The sequence below is a fragment of the Colossoma macropomum genome, unplaced genomic scaffold (assembly GCF_904425465.1).
Source record: "Colossoma macropomum unplaced genomic scaffold, Colossoma_macropomum, whole genome shotgun sequence".
NCBI classification, from domain to species: Eukaryota; Metazoa; Chordata; class Actinopteri; order Characiformes; family Serrasalmidae; genus Colossoma; species Colossoma macropomum.
This window is the reverse complement of record NW_023494796.1, coordinates 17,069,492-17,082,611: the sequence shown is the minus strand read 5'-3', so window position 1 is coordinate 17,082,611 and position 13,120 is coordinate 17,069,492. Positions and strand designations below refer to the sequence as shown.

The 13,120-nt window shown below is 38.4% G+C and overlaps 1 protein-coding gene and 1 long non-coding RNA gene across 2 annotated transcripts in view; both read left to right on the top strand.

The window, feature by feature from the left end:
* Positions 1-383: 383 nt before the first annotated feature.
* Positions 384-6,362, top strand: LOC118816547. The gene is made up of 2 exons (XR_005007881.1): positions 384-522; positions 6,253-6,362. It is a non-coding gene; the product is annotated as an uncharacterized LOC118816547 (long non-coding RNA).
* Positions 6,363-6,403: 41 nt separating this feature from the next.
* LOC118816819 (adenylate cyclase type 4-like) overlaps positions 6,404-13,120 on the top strand; it is a 30,396-nt gene continuing 23,679 nt past the window's right edge. The window contains exons 1-5 of the mRNA XM_036583412.1: positions 6,404-6,415; positions 6,553-7,404; positions 7,773-7,970; positions 10,513-10,674; positions 12,495-12,644. Coding sequence (XP_036439305.1) covers positions 6,404-6,415; positions 6,553-7,404; positions 7,773-7,970; positions 10,513-10,674; positions 12,495-12,644 — 1,374 coding nt within the window. The remainder of the gene's footprint in view (positions 6,416-6,552; positions 7,405-7,772; positions 7,971-10,512; positions 10,675-12,494; positions 12,645-13,120) is intronic.

Genomic DNA, 13,120 nt, shown 5'->3' with positions numbered 1-13,120 from the left:
GTACAACTTATTATTTTATTCAAAATAACAAAACCTTTGAACTTCCTAGTTGGCATAAAGTTGACATTAGCAACCCCAGTTCACGTTACCATCAAGCAGACTGTCTGATTTTCAGTCAGTTGTTGAAACAAGAACAAGCTCAGTTGTTATTTTACACTCTGAGTGGATCTAATTTTGTTCAATTAGCGCAGAAACACGTTTGTGGTGTGCTGCTTCATGAGGAATGACCACAGCTTTTATGTTCTACCACAACTATGTCTATATAATTAGTCTCATTGGCAATAACAGTTCTGTCCACAAGAAGAAGCAGGGGGGAGTAGAGGGAGTGCAAGAGCAGAGGCATGGGATGAAGCAAGAGAGTGAGGGAAAGAAAGGAGAGTGGGAGGAGGAGGAAAAATAGTGATGCATATAGAAGAGGAAACAGAGATAGGGTAATGAAATGAGCCAGAGAGAGAGGCATGTGGGAGAGACAGGCAGAGAGATAACTACAGACAATTGTCCATCTTCAAAAGAACGACAAAGGTACTGTGTCTTCAGTTTGTTCAGTTTCTACATTGTAAAAATGTTAGTAGTTCAAAGTAAATGATACTCAAATATTCCTGACAATCTCATATTTCGTTTAGTTCTTTTAAGGACGCAAAACACAGTTTTTTTAGTTAGTCGGACTAGACTTGCATGCCGACCAATGTACCTGATAAGAGAAGTAACTTAGAAAAATGCTACAGGTTTAAGAGGAATTCCACCAGTTTTTCAAAATGTCTGTCTAATTCAGTGGTTCAGATGTAAACAAAGTCATGCAGAGCGGTTTAAAGTGAAACTTCATTCTGTAGAAACTTGCAGTCAGAATTGTACACAGTGGCAATGATAGCCTTAAACAGATGTAGCATTTAAAATCTCTTACAGCTCCCTGGTAGAAAGATTTTACATGAAATAGTTATGAATAGGCTGCCTGCTGTCTGAGACACTGCTTGATGATCGGTGAGAGATAAGATTTTTCCATAAAGCATACATTTTTAAATCTGTTTATGATGGAGGGGTAAATGCAGGGAGTTGTTAGACTAAATAGTCCCCAAAAGTTGTTTTCCAATTTTTTCACTATATATTACAAATCATTGCCGTCAAAAAAAAGGATTTCCGTTTCAGTTGAATTTCATTTTTATGCACCATTTGAACACAGCAGCTGTCCTTTACATTATGTGAAAATAGACATTTTTGGTTCCTATCACCATCAAAAATCTGTGTCTGTAAGTCTCTCTACAATGAACACACATTTCACACCAAACTACTCTGAATGACTTTTTGAAAAATCTTAACTTTTTTACATCATTGTCTTCCATAGTGATTGAATAATATGCTTGAAACCAAGCAGACAGCAGGCAGTCTGAGCACTTGGTTCAGCCATAGACAATAATTTCTGCCATATATATATATATCATTACAGGAGAAGGCAAAAACAGTCTTAACTTTTAATGTAAGTCAGGGGAAAGAAGTTTTATACCAAGTCAAGAAACTGGCCCCAGACCTGTTTACTTACTGTTCAGATTTGTTTATACCATGCAACCTTAGAGTTGCCCCCACGTTTGAAATGTCGGCATTGGTTTGGCAGCGAGCGTAGTGTGACCTAATAGAGCTTAGTTCTTCTTTGTCTGCTGTTTAAACTGGTACTGTTTTCTATTCGTCATCATGTGGTTACCAGCTTCTCTTTTAGAGTTTTTGTTACGTAGGCCATTGTTCTGTTGTTTGAGGGGGGAAGAAATGGGATCAGTAATAGGATCAGTAATGAAAACACAGGCTGTATGTAGCCACTTTGAAATACAGGAATTTCCCACTTACTTATAAACAGTAACTGATGACTTCCATTGGTCTCATAACAATGTAAAGTTTGAGAAGAGGAAATAAAGAAAGTTCTTTGGCACATAGGTATTATCAAATAGCTGGCTAATTTTTACATGTATGGTGTACATTTCAAGTCATATAGCATTGTTGTGGCCCCCTTGACATGTACGCTGTGGTACAAATGAAAAAGCTAATGGCATTATGGGTATTCAAACCTGTTGCTACGCAGCTGCTATACGCTGGTTGTTGCTTACAGGCACTCTGTAATAGGCCCAGGTTGCCATTTTCATCAGTCACTGTAAGCAAGTAACTAAGTTTCTGATTTCAACTTTCTGATCAAAACTGGTACAGTCAGCCTTTTCTTGTTGTGTCCCTTAGTTCCACAATGGCAAACAAAAACTGCCATACATGGGATTCATCAGTCCTCAATTAAGCATACATTATGGTCAACATGAAGTCAGGCGATTTGGAAATACAGTTATTTGGAGTCCCAGAGTAAAATAAAAAAAAAGTGTAGGATAACTTGATAATACTAAAATTGAGCATTATATTAAACATCCAGCAAAGTTTGAGAAAGGTCTGGGTGTGGTCCTAATATTCTAATGAGCACGTGATTGACGAATGAATGAACGGATGGATGGACAAGCAAACACACGAGCAGTAAGGCGGACGGTCTAACAAACGAATGAATGGATAGGCAGACAAACAGATAAGCTAGACTGATAGCTCAGTTATACTTTGAGGTTAGCTTGTGCTTAGTGGTTAGATTTTACTTGTTTCCTTGTTTCTCTGAACACAGAAAGCCCATAGGAGAACACAGTTTTGTTAAAGCTATGTGGGGTGGACAAACCACATTGTGAGTGGTGAGGATACTGCTCACGTAAGTGCTCTCCAAGTTTAGGACTGCCCAGTTTTGGTAGACATTGTAAAGTTATTCACAGAACATACTTTGCATATTTATATTGTGTGCCCATAGAGCAAGGTTAACCTACTTCAAAAGAAGATACAAGTTTAGTTTCCCTAAAACTTTAAGACGAATCTTGGTTCATCTCTACAAAAGGTTATTTAAGGTAAATTGCAGGTCAAAGGCTGCTTTTGGATGAGCTAACACTAGAGCTAACAGTGGTAGCTTTACATGGTAAGGGGGACTCATTGTCTGCTATGTGCCAGCTCATTGAGGTATCATTGAAACCTGTTAATGTTTATCTTCTCAAATAAATTCACTTCAAATGAAAGCTCTGCTGCATGCTAACTTTAGCACCTGTAACACTCCAAATACATAATTATGTGCTTCCCAAACCGAAAGATGTGAAAAGGGCCCATTAGTCTGGTTTCTAGTATACTCTGAAAAGCATATTGTGATGTAATTCATCATAAATAACACATCATCATATCATATTATAGCTGGGATTTAAGCTTAGTGGTAATAATTTGAAATATTTCATGTTATTGTGTATTTCATGTTTCATGTTATGTCTAACACCATACTGTATCTTCTTGCTGGGCAAGATCACTAAATAGCTCAAAAATTAGCTAAAACCTGCCTGAAGTGGCACCTGAAAACTAGTTTAAAATATAGCAGGTAATATTATAGTTTCAGAACGGATAGCACTGTTGAAGTCATTTAAGCAGTACAGGGTTAACAGGGGTGGAAAATGTTTTTTGGAAAGGAGCCTGGCCCCTTTTGTTTTAAGGCTATCATTATATCTGAAACTTTAACCAAATGTCAGCCACTGGCAAGTGGTAACTTAAGACGTTTAAACTTTTACAGAAAACAAATTATTTCTTTGTCTGATTTAAAATGGAATAAAGAATCCTAGATGGTTCTTAGCTTGGACGTATGAAAAACCTCAGATTTTACTTTTATTTCTTTAAAGAACCATCCCTTGAAAGCACTGCCCCAAAGAACCCTTTCTGGTGCCTTTATTTTTAAAAAAGAAACTAAATCTTTCCATGTTCCAGAACTTTTCCTTTCCAGTTGACCATCCATCAGGAGGTCTTTTTTATACATTTTATATTATATGTACTGTTGCCTTTTTAGAAAGAGTCAAGGTTGACTTGAATGTTGCTTATAAATAAAACTCTATTATTATATACCATATCACACCAGGATCCACTTGATATGCTGTTTCTTATGTTTTACTGCTACACATAAGCTCACAGTGAGACAAAAAACAACTTATACTTTTATAATTTTCAGAATGCATGTTGTCCACACAAGCTAGAAATTTAGTTTGCTCAATCTCACAAGCTAGCCACCTTAGCAAGTTACCTACTTGCTGTGTCTTAAGACATACTTTCATGCAACGTCATTTCACTGAGCAGGAGTGCTAGTGGCATGTATGTGACATCATTGACTCTGTAATGACCTCATAGGATCCAGTGGAGCTTGGGACCGAAAGTGTATGTAGGACAAAACATATCAGGTTTGGAACATTTTTGTTTTCCACAGGCTGAGTTAGAGGTGATTTTCAAAAAAGCATTTTTCCTATTAAGAAAATCTGCTTAGACGTTGAGTTCCTAGTATGCGCGGGCACGACACCAACAAGAGAATGACATACAACTTCAGAGGTTTCTGAATAGAATACGGCGTGGCACAGCTGAAATGGACACGTCCAGTAACTCTAGCAAGCCAGAGAACAAAGTCAACTCATAGCAGTTGAATCTTCCTTAACATAAATGTAAGTTTATCACAGCGGGGTTGGGAGTTTTTTCAAGGCGCAGAACTCGAGTGGTTTTGTGTTTAAGTAACTGTAACCAGAGGGAAGAAATCTGACCCCCAAACACAAAAAAAACAGAGAGAGAGAGAGAGAGAGAGAGAGAGAAGAGAGAAGACTAAAGTTAGAGGAAATAAAGTATTTCATGTTTGCATACGTTTGCCTGGCATAGCTGTTTAGCCTCTGTTGTTTCTTGTTTCAAAGTACATGCTGCTAATGTTGTCATAGGGAAATGCTCTCATTTGCATCTATGCAGTGCATACAGGAATCTGTGTGTGTGCGTGTGTTTGTGTACGTGTAGGAATGAGTGGCATCAACATGTCATTTCTTTGTTGTCGCTTAGTATTTAAACCAGTCTTCACTCATTTGTGCATGAGCATGCAGCTGCAAAACCTAAAAAAAACAACATTTGTTTATTCTTAGGAGGTATTAAGGCATGGAAAAAGCAATGGGATAGCATGGAAAATCTCATTAGCGGAAATTAGCAATATGGTAATGATGGAAATTAAACAAACAAATGCTTTGCATCCACATCAGTGACACTGTGTGTTTTGTTTATTTAATAATAAGAATAACAATAACCATAATAGGTTTAATTTAAAGTGCCTTCTTTAAAGTCAAGGACACTTTTCAATTACATTTCAACAGCAAACAAAATGTACACACACACAGTTCCCCGGCTGAAAAGAAGAGAAACTGCCACCTGTTATGTATATTTCTCTGGAAGACTCCACTGTCATAATGCAGCGTTCCCAGCTCATGGACTAATCATACTCCACTACCACAGGGAAAAGTGACCCTGCTCGTGGCCTAGTCAAAGTCGACTGTCACAGTGCGAAGTCCTTGGTTCACGGCCTAGTTAAACTTGGCTACCTTGGTAAAGAGTGATCCAGCTTGCAGCCATGTTATTTCAAAATCCATGACTTGCGGCCCAGTCAACCTCTGTTGTCAAAATCCCTGACTCATGGCCTGGTCAAACTCTGCTGTCACAGTGAAACGTATCTTGGCTAATGGCCTAGTCAAACTTCACCAGCACAGTAACATACGTCCCGGCTCATGACATAGTTAACCTTCGCTACCATGATAAGAAGTATCCTGTTTGAACTTTGCTAATGCAGTGAAAAGTGTCCTGACATGTGGCCTTATCAAATTCCACTACTGCAGTGAGAAGTATCCTGGCTCACGTCCAGGTTGAACTCCACGGCCAAAGTAGAAATTGTCCTGGCTTGCGGCCTAGTCCACGTGAGAAGTGTCCCAGCTCACGGTGGAGTCGAACTCCGTTACTGAGGTGTAAAGGGTCCTGGTTCTGGCCTACACCAATTCTGCTACTGCTGTTTTCGTAGACACATTGTGGTTCATCAGCCAGGTACTGGTATCACTACAGTATGTGACACCAAAATCATAGCCATACCCTATAGACAGTGGTGTCAGTTGCATCAGTTGCAAACATCTTTTGGGCTTGAATGACACATGAATGCCTGTGGGCTGTGATTGATCCAGTCATGTGGCATGTTCTACTACGAAATCTCTTAAAAGAATTTTGGTCAAATTAAATTCTCTATTTCTCCACCCTGATACTAACATCATAAAAATGTCTTAATGTGCTTTTGAATGATCGTGCCTAAAGTACATTAATGTTATTTTGCTTTTTCTTGTTGTTACATATTTACCTTAACTTTGTTTTCATTTGAATCTCCAGGATATGGTTAAAAGACCTCTTCTCCAAGACCAGATCCCTGAGATGGATTCACCATAGGAATACTACTATCAATTTTTATTTTGCTTTTTCATGACCTGTTTTAAGGAATACAAAAAAAAACTTTTAATCCAAATGGTACAGCTGAACCTAGATGGACCAAGCTGTATTGGACCTTGATCATGGCCCTAAGCAAAGGAACGATTTGACTGTCCTGCCATTGTAAGCCTTTTTTAGTCTTGTTATTATAATATATTTATTGTATTTACTTCTTACAAGAGAAAACAGAGCTTTTGAAGATAGCTAGGCTTTTACGTTCATTGGGCCAGCATGCAGAATGACTCACACAACTGCCTGGAAATGGGAGGAGTGTCAAAGAGTGAAGAGCCAATGGAACCTCGCAAGCAGTGGCATGGAGATGGGTATTTCAATGAAGATTCCCTGGAATTAACAAACACAAAAAACTCTGAGGACTTCACATCCAAAAAGAAAGATGTTGGAGAAATCATCAAATGCAGCAGCCATAAAGATACACAGATAGACAATGATGCTGTTAAGACAGAGAATAACCAAACGCAAAATGATGCCCAAATCATGCACAATAATGGACAAAGCACTCTCAAAGATGCTGACACCACACCCAGCACTGACAATAGTACATGCAATGTCAAAGACAGTTTGCCCAGCAGTAACAAAACAGAGCATTCTAGTACTGTCTCCCAAACCTGTAGTAGGGGCACGCATGATGCCAAACAGCTTAACATCGAGCTTGGAACTGCCAAGCAGGAGAGTGCCCCTGAACCTCTTAAAGTGTGCACATCCTTTAAGCCATCCAATACAACCCAAAACAGCCCTGTGAACACGTTAAGCCAAAGCACTGAAACCCACAACTTAGAAGCAAACACTTTGAATGGACTTGGCATCCCTTACTCTGCACATTCTGAATCCAACGGGGAATGTAGGACCACGAATTTAGAAAAATCTGAAGGTTTCAGAACTCAACGCGGCATTGCTGAAGGTATGTGCTGCTGTTATCAGGCGGTACGACAAGCATTTCTACGGTGCCTGGAGGAGACTTCTATTGTGGTTCCGGGCCTGGTGTTGACCATCTTGTTCTGTGTGACCATCATCATAATCATCCCCACCACCGGAAGAGTAAGTAAATGAATGAATGAATATTCAGATGAATGGATGGAGTGATGGATGGACTCACTCATTCATTTCATTACACAACCATTTGTCCAATTTCAGTTTCTCCATATCAATCCCAGTATGTTTAACACTCTAACTTAAGTGATCCAACTAATCCAACTTACAATCCCTTCTTGAGATAAAGTAGATATATTAAAGAAGGGGAAACACTAACATTTGCAAAGTAAGGGTACTCCAGGACCAGGGTTTAAAACTACTAAACTATTCATCAAACCGACAAGATTGTTTGCATTATTTTCTAGCATAGGACTTTCACAGTAAAGAATCTTCCCTTCTTTCTGTCTCTCTCTCTCTCTTCCTCACTCTCCCAGAGTATCAGTGTTCACGTAGGAGCCTTGTCGGTGGTGTGTATCGTGCTCTGTCTGTGTGTGCCAGTCTTGGTCAGTCTGCCGTGCCTACCTGCCCTTCGTCGGTGTGAAACGTTGCTGGCTCTCTCTATCTGGATTGCGCTCTTCATCACCGCCATTGTCTTCATCTTCACTGGGGGAGTCATTACCGCATGGGAACAAGTCAGTCTCTCTCCGGCTGTGTCCCAAATGTCCCACCCACATATGCATTTATTGATTAAACACAGACAATCAGGAACTAGAAACAAAATATTCAGGTTCTTCTGAAAAGAGATAGTCTTCTTCAGTTCTTGCAAGATTCTGCACCCCCATCTCTAGTTAGCAATCAGTTAGAATTAAATAGAATTGTGATTAATAACATTCTTCTGATGAAATACTGCACATGCAAAGGCTACCCAAAAGCCAGTTAAGCCAACATCTAGGGTACTTGCTTTAGGACATCATGCTAATATGATAAGAAAAAATGAGTAGCTATGCCATACAAGTTAATTATTTGCCTTGACCTTATTCGTAGCTATTCACAACATTTAAGGATACACGAAAAGAGGCTAATAATAGAGAAACAAGCCAGACAGCAAAGTGTTGAACAAGAAGTCTTCGACTGATTGACAGGCTAACCTACATATTATTTGCGTCAACGTATTATTCTTGTCATTTCCATTACAGCATTAGTCACACATCTACATCATTAAACACATGTTAAGCTGCACAAACTAAATAGGCAAAATTAATGATTATAGCTGACTAATTAATGATAATTAAATGGGAATTCCAGTAGTTTTCAAAATTTCTGCATGATTACTTTTTAAGACAAAGACTTGCCAAATCATAATGTTTCACACCCTTCATGAAAGCTCCCTCATAGAAATTTATTACATGAATGAATAAACTGTCTGATGTCTGCAACACTGTTTTACAGTAGTTTTACAGTCGTTTTAATAGTTTACAATCAGATTTTGGCCTAAAATGTATTTTTTTTTTTAAATAAACCTTTGTCTGAGATGTACATGCTGTGTAAGGTTAAATAGTACCCAAAGAAAACTTTGTGATTACCATTATTTTACCATCACTGACATTCCATATAGCATAAAAACTTAGAAGACATGTGCATGTCCACTGGTGGTTTTGGATAGTAAATAAAAGGCCATACTACTGTTGTAAATATCATGAACATGGTTGCATGAAATAAATATCATGAACATCACCACCACTGTGAAGAAATCCAGAAAGTCAGTATTTCACATCAAGTCACGCTGAGTGACTTAGCATCTAGAACGCTTGAAAAAATTATTTGAGTGGTGAAAGAAATTGATTCAATTCACTTCCGTTTTTTGTTGTACCTGTTTCAACTCCCTGTGTAGAAAACAGAACTAGCCTTTAGGCTAAACAGAGTCAGTGAGGTAAGTTAATAAAGTACAGCCAACATTTTGGGTGTTCTCAATAGAACATTCAAAAATAGGAACTGGAACAGTCATAATAACAGCAATTAATGATGTAACTGTCTGTTTGGTCATTTTATTTCACTCTAAGCATCTAATTTGGCTAATTAGCTACCTTGCTTTCTTGTTAGCTTAACCTCTGACATGAAACAATACTCTGTGCTGTTCTGCACAGAAATGCACTTATCAGTTCTCCTCCTGAGAATGAGCTGATGCATTATCTAGCTTTTTTACTAGTTATGTTAGCTTAACTAGTTGTGCTGATATGAAAGTTTTCTTGCAAACTTTTCTGCACACAAATGCAGTTACACAGAATCACATGTAGAATAAAACAAAGCTTGTATTTTACTCTGTCAAGAGTGAAAATATGACCAACAACACTCACTTTGTTGAGGCTTTGCACAGATGTTAATAACATTAGTGTCAGCATCCTAACTAGCTTATGCATCCTTAAATTCTAAAAATAGCAACTGACACATCGTCGAACCATTCCGGTTTACATTCTGATTGAGGGTCATGTAAACATCATACTCTGACATACTTCTTAGATCAGAATAAGGCCTAGAAATCTGCTTAAGAAATCCAATGAAGAAATTTGGATTTTAGCTCAGTAATCAGGTTTCAGTGTACCTAAACCCTTACTCTGATTTCTTTCATTTTTCTCAGTCTGTGCATGTCCAAAAATAGACCAGTAGTGCAAATAACAATCAGGACCCACATGGCAACAAAACACCTTTGGAGCGATGCTGAAGCCAGCTACATGCTTGACCAAATTAAGAATTTAAATATTCTATGTCTTCCGCTGAAGTGACTTGATGTTCTAAAAAAAGCCTCTGCATAACATTTGAGTTCTACATCTTGTTCTGTGAGTTTGTTGCTGGATTGCAAAGCAGAAATCTGACTCTTGCCCAACTCATGTAGACCCGGAGTTTTCCATTATCAGATTACCTAAATGCATGTAAACATGTTGAAGAGATAACCTAATTTCAAAATCTGAACTTCTGCAGTTATCAGATAATTAAGGGCATGCAAACATACTTATTGTTGTTTCACACATCATGATTGGCTCAAGGAAGTGCAACAGTATTCCAGAAGCATGTTATTTACCAGTGAAACATGGCTGTTTTGACAGCATGTAGAATGCAGGAAACAGTATGTTTGTGTAGCATTACTTTGTTTAATGTTCAGGCTTGCAGATCATGTCAACACTATTCTTCTGGCCTAATCTTGTCCTCTCTCTCTCTCTCTCTCTCTCTCTCTCTCAGGTGGCTTTCTTTCTCTTTCTCTCTCTATCAGTATACACGATTCTGCCTCTTAGTCTTTCCTGGGCACTGATCTTCGGCATTGGAGCCAGCGTGTGTCACATCATCATTATCAGTGTCTATGTGTCCATCACCAGCCCGAGTACAAGGGATCTGGCAGTGCAGGTAAGAAAAACACATACACAAATGACTGTACTGGAAAATGCTGAGGTAAAACAGAAAAGGTCGAATGCAAAATTATTCAAATGCACCTCAGACCAGCTAACCACAAAAGAAAAACACCCCCTCACTGACACACGCATATACCTATGAATAAAAAGCTTGCGAGTGTAGACTGCTAATTTCAATGCACCTGCAGAACATGTGCTGCTAGTGCTGTAACTTGACGCAGTTACTTGCATCTGCCTCATTTTCAAAGCACATTCAAAACACTTTCCACAACTGGTGTCCAGCATTTTTTATAACTTTGTCCTACACCACAATTCACGTTCAGGCCAAATCCATCCTATAAATATTCAAACTGCTACTGTTATTTTGGTATTGTCATTCTGTGGATCATACATCATCCTACAGCGTTTATACAATGTCTGTTGTAATTGTTCTATAATACATATCACCCATCAAGACGACAATATTAATCCTCAGAAGTTATTACTGTCGTTTTGTGATACTTCGCAAATACGAAATTATTTATATGAGTTACATTTACATTTAATTTTCATTCTTTATTGACAGGTTTGTGACTGACCCTTTTCTGTTTGTTTTAATGTCAAAAAGGCAAAAATGTGACCCAAAACAAGATGGTAAATACATTAAATTCAGATCACAATAAAATACTGTAGCATCAGCATGGAGGATGACATGAGTGCGGCCATGATTCCACCATGAAAAGTGCTCTTTATTAAACACCAGGGCAGAAAGGCTCATACAAAGTGCTGAACTCGTGGGGGAGGTCACCACTAACCGCAGGCTTCATGCTACCTGTGACTCTGCGTCCCCCACAAAACACACTAACAGCCCACATCCCCTAACACAGCATAACACAATAACCACATATATATACCTCAAACCAATGAATAACAACATTAACGACTATAATAAGTCTCTTTTCTGGAGGGCTCACACCACCCATGATCGTCCGGGTCTGGCCATCAGCATGGCCATGCCTCATGAACTTCTAGAGGCCAGTACAAATAGTGCAGTCGTTACAATATCTCCTTTTCTTCATACTCAACATGTTTTCATACAAGGAAACTAAGCTGGCCCCGTTAAACTGCTAAAAAGATTGTTTAAGCCCGGACTGCTTTTTTAATGAGGCACAATACAGGACAGCCAATCAGAACAGAGCTCACTTACGTACAGTTGTATGCAGAAGTTTGGGCACCCCCGGTCAAGTGACATTTTGTTGAATTTCTAAGTTTAAAATAAGTTACCAAATCCTCTATAGAGAGCACACTTCTGCACATTTTAATGCACAATAATGCTGAATTTTCTGAATTTCACATATTAGGGGAAAAAACATGGCCTGTGCAAACATTATGGAACATTCTGTAGTTTTTACAATATGCTTATAATACAATTTGCAAAGATCATATACAAGTTTGTTCTCGTTACAGGATGTGTTAACTTATTTTCACCTAGAAAATCAACAGAACAGGTCATTTGACCAGAGTGCTCAAATGTTTGCCTGTGACTGTAAGTCAGCTGTATCAGTCTTAAATGCACAATAACAAAAAAACAGTCTGTTGAATCGTAAGGGATAAAGGAAGTTTGGAAAATAATTATGTAATAATGACTTTTTTTGGTACATAAATGACAGGAATGTCAAATGTATACATCACGGAGGAAAATAAAATACAGAAAAATGTATTATGTGGACCCTTTGATTTAAACCTACACCACACTTTTTTATCATCTGTGTCTTTGAGGAATTATATAGTGGCAGATTATACAAACTGAATCAACCTTTCCTGTCTCTTTTTCAGTTGGTTGCGAATGCAGTGTTGTTTGTGTGTGTGAACTGTGTGGGGTTCTTCCACCTCTGGCTGACTGAGCATGCACGCAGGAAGTCCCGTAAAAGCAAAGAAAACTTCAGCAGCAACCGCTCTAAAAGAGCCAAACTGAAACGCGACCAGGTACGCTAATGTGCACCCAGCCACCCTCGGCATGTGGTAGTAAAGTCCAAAGTGTAGCTCCTAGCAATGTAGACGTCAACTATGCACTTTAGCTTGACTAATTTTGAAAAATCATTGTAGAGAAAAATACCAATTCAGATTTCTGTACTGTGGTGGAAATGTGAATCTTGGGTTGCAATGTCTGCAATCAAGTTCAAGTGAACAAGTGATATTGTCATTCTTTGATATTACTTATATACATTGCACAGCAGCACATTACACAGGACTACATAGAGTGCAGATACAGAACAGTGTTAAAAGGAGCGCAGAATATTTAATAAAAACACCAGACAAAATATACAGAACAATAAACACAAAACAATAAATAAACAGAATAAAAAATGTACATGACACATATGCATGACACAACTAGAGTGGACAGCAAAACAATATACATGAACTGGGGTCCCACTGCAGCATTCAACTATTAAAATGTA